Source organism: Terrapene carolina, unplaced genomic scaffold (assembly GCF_002925995.2).
Source record: "Terrapene carolina triunguis isolate 2854851 unplaced genomic scaffold, T_m_triunguis-2.0 Scaffold69, whole genome shotgun sequence".
Taxonomy (NCBI): domain Eukaryota; kingdom Metazoa; phylum Chordata; order Testudines; family Emydidae; genus Terrapene; species Terrapene triunguis.
In genome coordinates, this window is record NW_020664420.1 from 38,655,147 (window position 1) to 38,670,159 (window position 15,013).

A 15,013-nucleotide genomic window follows, 5' to 3' on the forward strand; every position below is an offset into this window, starting at 1 on the left:
AATTACATCGTTTTACATTTAATTCTTATTTTAATCATACTAAATCTTACTGTAATGAAAAAAATATATTTTGTTTCCTAAAAATAATTAACTGTAACTTAACCTAGCCAACATATTGAAGTGTACATGAATAAAGAGTTCAAAATCTCATCTTTCTTTATCCTGAAAAAAATGGTATTTCAATGTAGATTTAGGTTGATACTTACAATCTGCTGCTTTTTCTATATTCCTATTAGCATCATTGATTCCTTTTTGTATCTCATCTAGCCAGAGAACTGCGGACTCATCATGACATTCCTGGGAGAGAGGAATGGAGAAATACTTATACATAAAATACAGTACGTCAAACTCAGTCTGAAAACACACATTATTAAAGCTTCAGTAGACAGAAAGCCCTTCTGAAAGCCTGAGGACACTAAACCTAATTTGACTATATGAACCTAGCAATGAACAAATAAAAATCACAGAAAAAAAGCTAACATTTAGATAACACACTTTTCTTCAGCACAGTAAGTGTATGTTCACCAAAATGCAAAAATTCCATTTAACATGTGAAAGCTTGGATAGTAGGTTTATTCTACTGAAGACAGATGTAGATTTCTGAACAGAGTTAATTTAGCGACAGTTCAATTTCCATAATTCACCAGTAAACAAAGGAAAAGGAGCATTCAGGCTACGTCTTCACTACCCGCCGATCCGGCGGGTAGCAATCGGTTTATCGGGGATCGACTTACCGCGTCTCGTGAGGACGCGGTAAAATCGATCCCTGATCGCTCTGCCGTCGACTCCGGAAATCCACCTCGACAAGAGGCGGCAGCGGAGTCGGCGGCAGCGGTCGGCTTTCCCCCGTCCTCACCGCCAGGTAAGCCGACCTAAAATACGCAACTTCAGCTACGGTATTCACGTAGCTGAAGTTGCGTATCTTAGGTCGGAACCCCGCTGTAGTGTAGATCTAGCCTCAGATAGCAATATGATTCCCCAAGGACATAGCATAAATCCAGTAGAAGGTTACAAACAGTTAACTTTTCTTTCAAAGCTCTTCATTGGAAATCATGCATATGTACAGACAAGTAAAAAGACATCAAAAGTATCAGTATGAACTTTCACACAGAAAGATAGCTCAGATTTAGTAATGCAAAGATTGCTTTAATTCCTGAATTTTTTGAATCATGAAGTACATACCAGGGCAGGTGTTATTTTTATTGGATAACTACCGACTATCGAATTTTACCTCATTCGCAATACAAGCCAAATTTTCAAAAACAGCTTCTTGTGTGTGCCCCCAATTTGCAGTCCAAAATAAGGCATTTGAAGGTTTAAGTGCCTAAATATACAGACAAACTGAAGTAAATAACTGCAGGCATGATTTAATACACAGAATTGTGAGCACAAAAGAAGAGACCCTAGCAAGGTCAGACTGAAGTTAAGCTCAATTAAGGTGTTTCTAGTGCATTCATCACTGTGCACCAGAAATCTGGGATTTTGTTTTCCACCCCCAATCTCAAAGAATGGCACAATTTCTAGCATGCAAATCTTAAATTAATGCCTGGGATATCAGAGAAGAAGTAAAGCCAGAGGACACTGCTGCCAAAAACCAGTTTAAAAATGCTAGATGCTATCGGAGGGAAGACTGATTTAGGAGGTACTTAAATGGTCTCATTCAGTGTTCAGGAATCAAAGTCCACACCCATTAACAACTAGCTGGAAAGCAATGTTACAGTGTCAGCAGTTGGCTGGGAGGACAGTCAACTTCTCACTGCAGAAGTAAATTGCTTCCATTGCTTCATGAAGATATAAATGGTAATGGTAACTGCTAATAAGAAATTGAAAAAATTTCATGTAACACAGGGAGACTTTCTATAGAGAAAGACAAAAGTACAAGAGTTACATTAGATTATGAAACCCATAAATGTCACTTTAGCAAAGATACAAAATTGTACAAATACATGCCTACAAAAAATGAAAGTTAGGAAGATGTCACATAGGAGTGGAATGCTAAGTTAGCCTAGTCATGTGTGGTGAACCAGCTTGATGGTGGATCTCAGTGTTTTAACTTATTTTATTTCAGGCCAAAACACAAATGAATCTGTACTTTGCAGATGTAATGGTAATGAGAGGAGAGAGGATGTGTAAAAGCTCTTTCATTAGAAAAGTGGAACAGATATTTGTGTGGTAAGTGTGACAAGAATGTATCTATCCATGCACAACACATGTATGTTTTTGATCAACATTTACACATGAATTTTCTTATAGTAAACTGCATTTGATCCCAATTAGAACAGTGGGGAAGAGTACAAATTGATGCAGAAATAGCATTTGTGAACACAATTTGCATTTCAGGTCACTTTCCCCATACTTTTGAGCCTTAAAACAGCAGGAACAAAAAGTCAACCCCTATTTTTAAGTTAGTGTAATTTTTCTCTCTCCCTCTCCTCCCCAAGTTTGCTATGAGGATTTACAGAGGAAACAACTGTAAGCTTCCAGAATGCATTACTGTTTGCTTATTTTCTTATAAAACTACAATACGACAGTCTCACATTAGTCTCAGAATATTTTAATTCTGGCATCCGGTTCAAAGATCTTCCATCTAAACAATAAACTTTTAATTAAAACTCAAAATACACTTCACTTCCTACCAAACTGTCAAGTTAGGCACAAGCTATGCATGAGGACAAAGATTTCAGAACAGAAATGCCTTAAAAGTATGATCAGAATCAACTATACCTCAGACTCATTGTGAGGTGTATGTTGCAGCTATTACAAATCAAAATTACATTGTTCAGAGTATCATTAAAGGGTGAGTCACTAAACTTCAGCTGGAACCTTGGGATTGGAGAGTGAGGCATGAACTATTTTAACTCCCCAGGATCTCAGATTTTTTCAGAATTATTATAGTGCTGGTAAGCATACGGCTCTTGGGCCAGGTAATAATTTGTTATTCTAATCTTACCAGTAAGTTGGAAGCCAGTGGTGTTGTCCAGCATTTTGAAGTTGCCTGCTGGAAGCTAGTCACTCATCATGTGACACGTAGGAAGCTTTAAAAAATAATTTGTGTAACATTTCCTAAAGCGGTAGACTGGTCAGGGATAGGAACTATTTAAACAAAGCAGACGGGACAGGACAGACAACCTACAGACCACTGTCAATTGATAACTGATAGGCAGGTGACACGCTAGAGCAGAGCCCAGCTAGTCTGTGTGAAACATGTTTGTATCATTGTTACCTCATCCTCCCTTCCCCATCCCCACCAACAGCATGCATTCATTTCCTCTTGGAATTAAATCAAGTTGGTAAGCCTTTAGGGCATGGACTTTCTTTTTACTCCGTATTTGTACATATTAGCACAACAGGGCTCTGATCTTTGATTGGGGACTCGAGATGTCAAACACTTTCTGTGAATATTCTAAGCAGAAAATATTTTCTTCTGAATTTATGTACAAATTCCAACAAAGTACAGAAAGACTAAAAAACTCTTCATGTTCATGGTAAATTAGGAGTTAAATTACAGAAGTTAAAGCAATGTAATCTCTTCCATATCAGCCAGAGGTTGAAACTGAGTCATGTGTATTTACACATTCAGATGTCACACCCTATTGCTGTACTAGAGAAAGAACAAACTAGTTAGTTTCTATAAATCCCGTACACACAGAATGCTTCTGGATGGCAGACCTAAAACCCCAAGGTCTTTTACGCAAAAATGTGGATTTAAAAACCTTTTCAACTGAATTAAAGAGCCATTATTTTTCCAACTGGATTTAACTTGCAACAATGAAAACATTGGTCTTAATTATAACTGGATTGCTGTCTCTGTCCTCAAGTCTACAGCAAAGAGGTAAGCCCTCTGGTTCTAGACGTATTTTATATTATCTGTATATTTCAGCTGGTACCATGAGCCTTGTGCTTATCTTTTAGATGCTTTTATCAGCAGGCTGATACACCGCATACAAAGTCTCAGCTGAGGCAGATTTTGATTGCTCTATTTCAGTTATCTTGAATTTCTCCTCACTGTGGCCCTTGATAGTTTTGCTAATTGACAAAAGGCAATTGGTTTTTGTGTTTACTGAAATGTGATTTCCCGCATAACCCACTTCCCCTACAGTACTTGTTCCTACAGTACTGAATTTGTGGGATCACACCTTCGGTGTAGAAAGAGGGCATCATAAATACAGGATTAACACTTCACAGAAGGTACCACTTGGGAAAGTCACCATTCCAAAACATTGGGCCCAGAGTCTCACTGGAGTTTGTGAGAAAAACACAATGATTTCAGTGGGAGCAGAACTAGGCATTTTCTATGAAGATTAATTGTTTTTGTATTTATTTATTTTAAAAATGCTCTGATACACCAGTCTCTTTAAAGGGCAGTCATGCCCAGAGATGTGACTAAAAATAGCATAGTCTTACTCAAATCTGCTACCTAGGCGTACTCTGTCATGGCGGCAATGCCTGCATCTAATTGTTATTTCCTGTATTTTTTTATCCAGAAGAAATTAGTTATGTCACGTTAGGACAAAGACTAGGATTCAAAGATTCAAACAGGACTGCTCTACATCTTACAGTTTGTTCAGAATTCTGGAGCTAGGATTCTAATTATATATTATACAAATAGCAAAAACTTTATTATGGCTACAAGATACAAGTGAAAGACGTTATATAGGTGCAAAGTAGGATTATTGTTTTGCACACTTTTTGTTTTGAACACTTTTGGTACTAGCACATCTTTACAAAATTCTATGCTAAGCCTTATCGGGATTGTTGACATTAGGAGAAGAGGCTAAATATGCTCATTAATCTTTGTCTAAATAGTAAGAGAATGTTTACTTTAGTGACGATAACCACACAGTGGAACTGAAGCGGATAGATTTGCCAGCTGTAGAATCAGAAATAAAACACAGATGATCAGCCCCATGCTCAGTACTTAAGACTATAGCTGCCCTGCCCCATAACAATGGAGAGTAGTAGCTATATCATTGCTTCTTCATGCTAACAGGAGGGAATCTGGTTTGCTGTCTGAGCCAAGAGGTAAAGAGCCAGTGTGGCTAGCTTTTATTTATTTATTTTTTTTTAAAAAGAGGGTGGGGACAAGACTCTTGGTGTTTGAATACCATATAAGGAAGATTTTTATATGTAAAGATAAAGGACAAACATTTCTACATATAGTTCTAATTTGAAAAATGGGTATGTAAAAATGGCATCATCTTATTCAACGTATTTACCTTTTACACAGTCATATGTGCTTGCTTAAGTGACAAAAGTTTTAGTGCTTATTATTCCTGTTTGCACTGCTGAGCCAACAGTTGAGGGCATGTGAATCAACAATTATATTCTCTCTTTGTACATCAGCATGGTTTATTAATTTCAAGAAGTTACACCTGTGAAAATCCACTAAAGACAATGATGTTGCATAGATGTCATAAGCATAATTCTGCCATAAAAAACTGATTATTCTTAAACAGAAAGAATACAGCTTGATCAAGTCCAGCTGAGTATTCAGGGTTGAGAGTCCATTTCTAAATAAAATTATGACGGGTTTGCCATACCACATGTGATACAGAAATCAGAGACAACACAGTACACCACAATGCCATTTTTATAGAATCATTCTTCAGATTAGAGCTGCACTAATTTATCTCAGAAAAAAGGTATACATCATGACTCTGTCCAGAGTACATATCTTATGATTTAGCTATTTTCTTTTTTTAAATCTTAGATTCTAAACATGGTGATAACAGCTCCAGAAGTCAAGATGTGCCTGATATTAAGACCTTTCGTGGAATGCCACAAGGCACTTATGATTATATTCCCCCTTCTGATATAGAAGGCTGGACAAAGACTGTTCACAACAAAGAACACAAATGCTCTTCAGGGAAGTCAAATGGCTCAATACTGAAAGTTAACAATACCACAATGGAGTACCTTAGTAGTTCTTTGAGCACCAAACTAGTACCTGCAACATATATTCTTGTAGTTTTATTAGGTGTGCCATCAAATGCCATCACTCTGTGGATGCTGTTTTTCAGAATCAGATCTGTTTGTACTGCCATCTTCTATACAAATTTAGCCATTTCAGATTTTCTATTCTGTATCATACTGCCATTCAAGATAGCATACCATCTCAATGGAAACAACTGGATATTTGGAGAAATAATGTGCCGAACTACGACTGCCATTTTCTATGGCAATATGTATTGCTCCATTCTACTCCTCATGTGCATAAGTATCAGTCGTTATGTGGCTATTGTTCATCCGTTCACCTACAGAAGTCTGCCAAAGCGAACCTATGCAACACTAGTATGTGGAATTGTGTGGACAATTGTTTTCCTGTACATGCTGCCCTTCTGCATAATGAAGCAAAGCTACTACTTGGAACAATTAAATATCTTTACCTGCCACGATGTACATAATGCCTGTGAAACTTTATCACCATTCCAATTCTACTACTTCATCTCGTTAGCAATCTTTGGATTTGTAATACCACTGACCATTATTATTTTTTGTTACATCTCAATTATCCAAACGCTCAATACTTATGAGTGGAAGTGGTTTTGGTATGTTAAAATAAGTCTCTTGATCCTTATGATTTTTGCCATCTGCTTCACACCAAGCAACATCATACTTATTGTCCATCATGTTAATTACTACTACAACAAAACAGATGGCTTGTATTTTTTCTATCTTATTGCTTTGTCTCTAAGCAGTTTAAACAGTTGCCTTGATCCATTCCTTTACTATCTGATGTCCAAAATCAGAGAGCAATCCAATGTTTATCTCACAATGGTAAAAATATCCAGGGAAGAATGAGTTTAATTAAATGTCCAACATTTATTATTTTGTGACAGATATATAAATGTCTGATAATTCATCAAAATAAAAATACAATACTCAATTAACTATTGTTTTATAAATTCTAATTGGTCTTTTTTAATGAAAAAAGAAAGCAGCTGTCCAAAAGTGTCTTCTTAAGATTTACTTGCTTCCAAATTTTATGTTAAAGACTTCTAAAAATACAGTCTTGCAATTTTATCACAAGTTTTGGTGCTGTTCTTGAAGCCACTACTCCTGATTCAGGTGAGAATCTGTTTTCATTTTTAAAAAAATATTAAGTTTCTAGCCCTCACTTCTATGGAGAAAGGTCCGAAAATGTGAATCCTAAAAACTCCAACAACAGAGGGCAAATAAGACTCGAATGGTATTTTTAAGCCAATATCACTATTTTTGAAAACTTTGGGTTGGCTACCCTGAAAATACCAATACCACTAACTTATGATCAATGTGGATTTCTATTTTGCCCTCTATAGAAACATTTTCACTTTTGAAGTGCAGTAAGAAGAAAAGCCATTTACAGGTTGCAGCTGTGTGCTAATTGGGCTGCAGATGGCCCACGGGTTGAGAACCACTGCACTGGAGTAATGAAAATCAGGTACAGTCCTACCTAATACTTGCAAATCAGACACACTTGCTTTTAACCTCCACACCTCATCCTTAAAACTATGACAATTAAATTGGAGGCAACATCTGCTTATATGAACAGGAGCTCTTCTGAGGGGCAGGGACGGTGAGTATGCTGGATTTTATTGAACTTTGGTTTTGCCAGTAAAATGCCAAATAAAATAAAAAGTGGCTGAAGAAACTGAATATAGTCTTCGCTGTTTAAAAAGGAGACAACTTAAAATCATATCTGTCTAAAAATGTTTACCTGCCACGGTTACAAGTTACACCCCAAATTACTGTAATTTATTAGACTGAATATATTGCGTTCTCAAATACGTACTTTTTTAAAAAAAAATTCAATCTTTCCTTTGCAGTAATCAGTTATTTGGGTTGCTTTTTTGAGAGTTTTTCACAGAGCAAAAGGAGAGAAAAAGCACATTTAAAGTAGAAGAGAAAGGACTGCAAAAAGCAAGAAAAGATGTTGCGGCAATCGATCCATTGTGGGGTTGATTTAGCGGGTCCAGTGAAGACCTGCTAAATTGACCGCCGATCGCTCTCCCATCGACTCTGGTAGTCCACCAGAACGAGAAGCATAAGGTAAGTTGACGGGAGAATTTCTCGTGTAGACACTGCAGTAAGTCGACCTAAGCTACGTCGACTCCAGCTATGTTATTCATGTAGCTAGAGTTGTGTAACTTAGGTCGACTTAACCCCCAGTGAAGACCTGCCCATAGAAGGGGGACAGCAGGGCAACTGTAAGTACTTGAAAACTACATTCAGTGCCTTTTTAAGCTGACTAAGTTTCAAGCTGAATACTCTTTAAAATTTCTTGTCCTGAACTATGATGAAGTTTGTTTTTAATCAGAGTACCACCATAATTTATAAGAATTGGGAAAAGTGAAAGGTTTACTTCAAAAGCCAATACAGCTTCCATAAAACGTTAAGACCTCCCCTCATTGTAGTTACTGCAGATGACCAGATAGAGTATTTATATATGCTGCTATAAACTAAGTACCATGCAGCGAAAGAGCCCATAATTTAGCTTAGGAATGTACAGCAGGATTGTTAGACATAGAATACTTGAGAATGCATTTTAAACACTTGGCCAAAAGCTATAGTTAATCTTGTGTTCAATTACATTCTGAAAGCAGTTATGCTCATCTGTTTACAATTCCTAAAACTCTGATGCTAGCCAAGGCACAGCTTTATATGGAAGCCGACATTTGTATCCTGCTAAGATGGTTTACCCTAAGTAGCATATCAGAAAGAATCAACAAGCTGTAATATTATGACCAAACAACAAAAAAAAGGATGGTGTCAAAGTTAAAGGGATCATAAAGACCATCAAAAACCCAAGCAATTTTAAGCAATGTGAGGATTCAGGAAGGAGTAATTTCCAGGAATTTCTTTTGAAAAAACTGTCAATGCTTCAAACCTCCCATTCGTGACAAAAGCCCCAGCTTTCCTTCTAGCTGTGAAATACCCATCCATTCCTAATCCCAGAAACAAGAGGCCAGATCTCCTGCTCAGCTCAGATAACCGCTTCAGCACAATTATGGCATAAATACCACATTCTTAAATATCTGAAGTGACCATGACAGGATTAGATAAACTAGGACACATCACATGCACAATGACAAGCATGCACAACTGATTTTATCCTCCCCAGCTCCCATTCACACTAAAAGTTTCAGAGGGAGGTGGAATTACTTGGTGCTCAGATAACATTTTAATTGGCACAGGAGAGAGAGACAGACACCACAACCACTGCAAATATAGTGGTGGTGGTGTTGGGGAACATACATTCAGGTTTGGCAATTAATAAACTGACAAGTATCAATGAGTCAATTGAGGTTCTACCTTGCATTTCTGCACTTTGGCATAGTGCAGAACATCTTGATAATGCCTTGCATTTGTTGGGTTCACATCGTGCAATTTGACTGTAGGCAACAGCAGTGTTTCTAGAGTTTTCCCAGGATTGCCTTGGTCAATAGCTTCATTAATGTAGCTAACCGCAACAATTCCTAAGAAAGAAAAAAGGGAAATTAACATTTAACAGAAAAAGCCCAGCCACATATCAGGTTTACTCAAAAAAGGATAGTGTCATAAATGAGTAAGTGTGAACATCAAGTTACGGTAAGCAGCAGCAGCAAATTCTAAAGTCTTTCTTCTCAGATATTGGCAGTTCATGCCAAGCCAGCCAGTGACACCAGATTTTTCCTCCTCTGACAGCCAATTGTTTAACTGAATCTGATTTAAAAACAAAACAAAAAACCCATATCCTTTTCTAAAAAGGAAAAATTTCCCCATTTTGTTCTACAGTAGGATGATCCATATACATCTCTTCAAACAAACGGATTCAACACCTGAGTGTAAAGGTCTGGGCTTGTTTACGTTGCAGTGGTCAAGTAATCATTCTGAAGTGATTTTCATGTCTGACTATTCCAAATAATTTAACATATTAGTTTTTCTAATACACCTACATATTCTGACCTCTGAACTTATGGAGATTATAATATCTTTTCAAGTCATCAACATCACCACTTTAACATCACGGAACAATTTATCTGGAACATGCACGTAAGTCAAAATTCTCAAACTTGGCTGCCTAAAGGAAAAATACCTTAATTTTGAAAACTGCTGCACACCCATAGCTCCCACTGAATTCACCGAACTATGGGGTACGCAGCAGTTCTGAGAAAAGTGGTCCAATTTTTTTTTTTTAAAATGTATTTAGGTAGCTATCTTTGACAACTCAGTTTAGAAATTATGACCCTAGTTAACAGAAAGCACTGAAACACACTGTCCTGAGGGCATAGAACCCCGCTACACCAAGTCTGTGAGTGAGTATCAATTCTTGCGAATTGCTTTGCCATCACCTGTGACAGTGTGCATTCCAGTTGGTGGCTGCCTGGGATCTGTTGAGGTTTTTCCATAGTGTGTATATAAAACTGAACTGGTGAGGTCATAGTTATGTGACCTCACAAGGCCATAACCTCTTAGGAGACTGGCTATTCCTCAGGTGGATGTAAGCTGGGTTTTTTATGACAACCATGGCGGCACTACCAGTGAGGAAAGGGAATTTCTGTGCACTGGGAAGCAGGGCCTGATTTAGATGCAGCAAGTTTCAGAATGCTCTGTTGGTCCTATGTACAGTTCCAAGCAGACCTGCCCCCTGCCAGGGGGCAATAGTAGACCAATGCAATCTGAAAACAGCTACTATTCATTAGGACTAAAGTTGCTAACATGAGGCCCAAGTTTGAGACACTGAGCACCTCAAGTTTGATGGACTTAAAGCAGCAGTGCATGTGCTTAACAGCCTCCCCCCCAAAAAATCAATCTGATTATGTAAAAAGGCAGACTATTTTAGTTATTGACAACTGCTCTGTTTGCTGAATACTACCCTTCTTTGCTGAAGTGTACACATCACAGCTTGATGTTTTGTCAAAAAGACCATGCTGAAAAAAGCATTTGTCTAGCAGCAAAGGGGTTACACCAACCAAAACTCAATTCCCTAATATTTTTAAAGTCCAAATGTTTGAAACCCACTTAATAAACATGCACTATTTTTCAACCTGGAAACATTTTAAGGCATACATTGCTAGATAATAATTTAGGATAAGCACTATGAGCTGCTCTCTATATTACAAACCCCATTTTATTTTTTAAAGGAGAGCAGGAAAAGAATTGCTTTTGACACAGTTATGTACTGACTGCCTCCAGTAAGGATTATGTGAGGGATATTCAACACAGAAAGTGTGTAAAATGCCAACCGCTACCACCTTTCCCCCTCCCATCTGAAACTCTTCTTGTACTTAACTTAATCAGTGAAGTCCCAAAATGAGATTAAGTACCAGAATTATTGGCCCAATATGAATACAGATGAATAGAAAAGTCTTATTGCCTCCACTAGAACTATGGCATTTGTGATGTCAGAGAAGTGATGTGGTCAGGGACCCCTTCAGTGAATCAGGAAATACCAAGAGGATTTCAGAGAGGTGAAAAAGGATTTAAAAGAGAAATGCCAGTAACTACTGCATTGAATGCTCCCTTCTCTCGAGTCAACACTTAGCAGGGGCATTCAGCACAGAAGTCTTCGCTCAATTTTGTTTAAAAAGATAACTGTTTTAGTCCTCCTCTCTAGAATTATCATCAAGATGCTATGCTGGGGAACAGGAATTACTAATTCCAAATCTACTTAGGAAAAAAAGCAAAAATCTTTGTTATAGGACAAAATACAAATCTCTATTGCCTACTACGAAATAGAAACTCAATTATATTTATAGCACCACATTTTATTATGGTGTCTGATACACATCTGTTCTCGTTTTTAATTGCAGCTACCACAATTTCATACTGAAAATATTAGGAAAACAATTAGTGGTTTTTGTTTTTGGCTGTCTAATTGCAATTTTACCACTAAAAATAAAAAGCATCTCTATGTGGCAAGCCAGCACGCCATAAACCTCCAGCAAGTGCTCCAGGGACCACAGTAACCTCTGCCTCTGACAAAGTCAGAGTTACTTACTGTCATTTTCTTCTTGAATTTGCATATTAACCATGTCAATACAATTCTGGACATCATTCCAGCTTAAATAATCTTGTCCTTGAGATGAAGCCTCTGACTTAATAGACAAGAGTGTGTCAGCATAACTGTAGGAAGATATAAAATATAAATCATCATAAAGAGTCATTAAATGTATTGTCTATCATTTACTGTACGTATTTCATTATTTTTTTTCTTTCTGGATGAATCTAGTGCACATGAAAGTGAAAAACTTGATTGTAAGTGTTTGCAGCCAGGCACCATGTAAACAGGCAGCATGCAAGCTGCCTTACTTGGCTCTACACATGCATTTCAGAGACTCAGATTCCAAGGGCAGAGAGGACCACTGTGATCATTGGTCTGACCTCCTGTATATCAGAGGCCACAAAACTTCCCCACAATAATTCCTAGAGCAGAGCTTTTCTAAAAACACCCAATCTTCATGTAAAAACGGTCAGTGATGGAAAATCCATCACAACCCTTGGTAAATTGTTCCAATGGTTAACTACCCTACCTGTCAAAATTTTATGCCTTATTTGCAGTTTGAATTTGCTTAGCTTCAACTTCCAACCACTGGATTGTGGTATACGCCCATTATTAAATATTTGTTCCCTATGTAGATACTTTGTAATCAAGTCACCCCATAATCTTCTCTTTGTTTAACTAAAGAGACTGAGCTCTTTAAGTCTATCACTACAAAGCATGTTCTCTAATCCTTTAATCATTGTCCAGTCTCTTCTCTGACCCCTCTCCAGGTTCTCTCTGAACCCTCTCCAAACCCTTGAATCGTGGGCACCAAAACTAGATGCAGTATTTCAGCAGTGGTTGCACCAGTGCCAAATACGGAAGTAAAAACCTCTCAACCCCTACTTGACATTCTCTTGTTTATACAGCCAAAGACTGCATTAGCTCTTTTGGCCACAGTGCCACGCTGCGAGCTCATATTGTGATCTGAAATAATCCCATATCATGTCACCCCAAAGCACGTTCCTTACAGTAGCTCCACACTACTAACACTGGTCTACAATTTTTGAGAAGTTGTCTGCTTCAGAGATAAAATGTGCTATTTATTATGTATTTTGATGTGCTGAATTCAAATATGACAATTAAAACAACTGATTGGCTACTATTTCTAAGATATTTAAGTTTTTACATTTTATGTCTATGTATATTGTGTAGATAGTAGAGTTTTAATCATAAATTGTAAACCTAGGTCTTTTCATGTGTTTATGGTTGCTTTACATGAGAATAGCTCACCTGTCCTGTTTATGTAACACTTTAAAAATCAGCAAAAGGGTTATATAAATAAATTTTATTTATGAAACAAAAGGCAAAAAACTATTATGTACATAGTTTAGTCCTATTCAGTGTCTACTCGGCGCTTCTTGGCTTGTCTCTTGTATTCATTACATGGAGCATCTCTTGTCACTGTCCAGCAATAGTCTGCAAGCATTGATGGGCTCCATTTGCCCTAATAGCATTTCTCCATTGTTGCAATGTCCTGGTGAAATCGCTCGCCGTGCTCGTGGCTCACTGCTCCGCAGTTCGGTGGAAAAAAATCTAGATGAGAGTGCAAAAAATGTATCTTTAGTGACATGTTGCAAGCAAGGCTTTTGTATGCCTTGAGGAGGTTTTCCACCAACAACCTATAGTTGTCTGCCTTGTTGTTTCCGAGAAAATTTATTGCCACTAACTGGAAGGCTTTCCATGCCGTCTTTTCCTTGCCACGCAGTGCATGGTCAAATGTATCATCTCGAAGAAGTTCACGAATCTGAGGACCAACAAAGACACCTTCCTTTATCTTAGCTTCACTTAACCTTGGAAATTTTCCACGGAGGTACTTGAAAGATGCTTGTGTTTTGTCTATGGCCTTGACAAAGTTCTTCATCAGACCCAGCTTGATGTGTAAGGGTGGTAACAAAATCTTCCTTGATTCAACAAGTGGTAGATGCTGAACACTTTTCGTCCCAGGCTCCAATGACTGTCGGAGTGACCAATCTTTCTTGATGTAGTGGGAATCTCTTGCACGACTATCCTATTGGCAGAGAAAACAGCAGTACTTTGTGTATCCAGTCTGCAGACCAAGCAAGAGAGCAACAACCTTAAAATCGCCACAAAGCTGCCACTGATGTTGGTCATAGTTTATGTACCTCAAAAGTTGTTTCATGTTGTCCTAGGTTTCCTTCATATGGACTGCATGACCAACTGGAATTGATGGCAAAACATTGCCATTATGCAGTAAAACAGCTTTAAGACTCGTCTTCGATGAATCAAGGAACAGTCTCCACTCATCTGGATTGTGAACGATGTTGAGGGCTGCCATCACACCATCGATGTTGTTGCAGGCTACAAGATCACCTTCCATGAAGAAGAATGGGACAAGATCCTTTTGACTGTCACGGAACATGGAAACCCTAACATCACCTGCCAGGAGATTCCACTGCTGTAGTCTGGAGCCCAACAGCTCTGCCTTACTCTAGGGTAGTTCCAAATCCCTGACAAGGTCATTCAGTTCACCTTGTGTTATGAGGTGTAGTTCAGAGGAGGAGGATGGGAGAAAATGTGGGTCCTGTGACATTGATGGTTCAGGACCAGAAGTTTCATCCTCTTCCTCGTCTGACTCAAGTGAGAATGATTCTGGTGCATCAGGAACCGGCAGTCCTCCGTGGGGTACTGAGCGTATAGCTGATGGAATGTTTGGATAATGCACAGTCCACTTTTTCTTCTTTGACACACCTTTCCCAACTGGAGGCACCATGCAGAAGTAACAATTGCTGGTATGATCTGTTGGCTCTCTCCAAATCATTGGCACTGCAAAAGGCATAGATTTCCTTTTCCTGTTCAACCACTGGCGAAGATTTGTTGCACAAGTGTTGCAGCATATGTGTGTGGGCCACCTCTTGTCCTGATCTCCAATTTTGCAGCCAAAATAAAGGTGATAGGCTTTCTTAACCATAGTGGTTATACTGCGCTTTTCTGATGCAAAAGTCACTTCACCACAAACATAGCAGAAGTTATCTGCACTGTTCACACAAG

General features: G+C 38.2%; 2 protein-coding genes across 3 annotated transcripts in view; one reads left to right on the forward strand and one right to left on the reverse strand.

Moving 5' to 3' along the window:
- The window catches only part of IQGAP2 (IQ motif containing GTPase activating protein 2), a 230,985-nt gene that overhangs the window by 62,410 nt on the left and 153,562 nt on the right, over nucleotides 1–15,013 (reverse strand). For both annotated transcript variants that reach the window (XM_024194115.2, XM_024194113.2), the window contains 3 exons: nucleotides 11,960–12,084; nucleotides 9,292–9,455; nucleotides 207–297 (listed from right to left, as the gene is read on the reverse strand). In XM_024194115.2, the coding sequence (XP_024049883.1) occupies nucleotides 207–297; nucleotides 9,292–9,455; nucleotides 11,960–12,084 (380 nt within the window). The remainder of the gene's footprint in view (nucleotides 1–206; nucleotides 298–9,291; nucleotides 9,456–11,959; nucleotides 12,085–15,013) is intronic.
- F2RL2 (coagulation factor II thrombin receptor like 2) lies at nucleotides 3,769–6,816 on the forward strand. The gene is made up of 2 exons (XM_024194116.2): nucleotides 3,769–3,832; nucleotides 5,711–6,816. Exons 1-2 carry the CDS (start codon nucleotides 3,769–3,771, stop codon nucleotides 6,799–6,801), a joined length of 1,155 nt encoding a protein of 384 aa, XP_024049884.2. The 3' UTR covers nucleotides 6,802–6,816.

Coding starts and splice junctions, on each gene's coding strand:
- F2RL2 (XM_024194116.2), top strand. CDS start 3,769: ATGAAAACATTGGTCTTAATTATAACTGGATTGCTGTCTCTGTCCTCA. Junction 3,833..5,710: donor CTCAAGTCTACAGCAAAGAG/GTAAGCCCTCTG, acceptor TTTAAATCTTAG/ATTCTAAACATGGTGATAAC.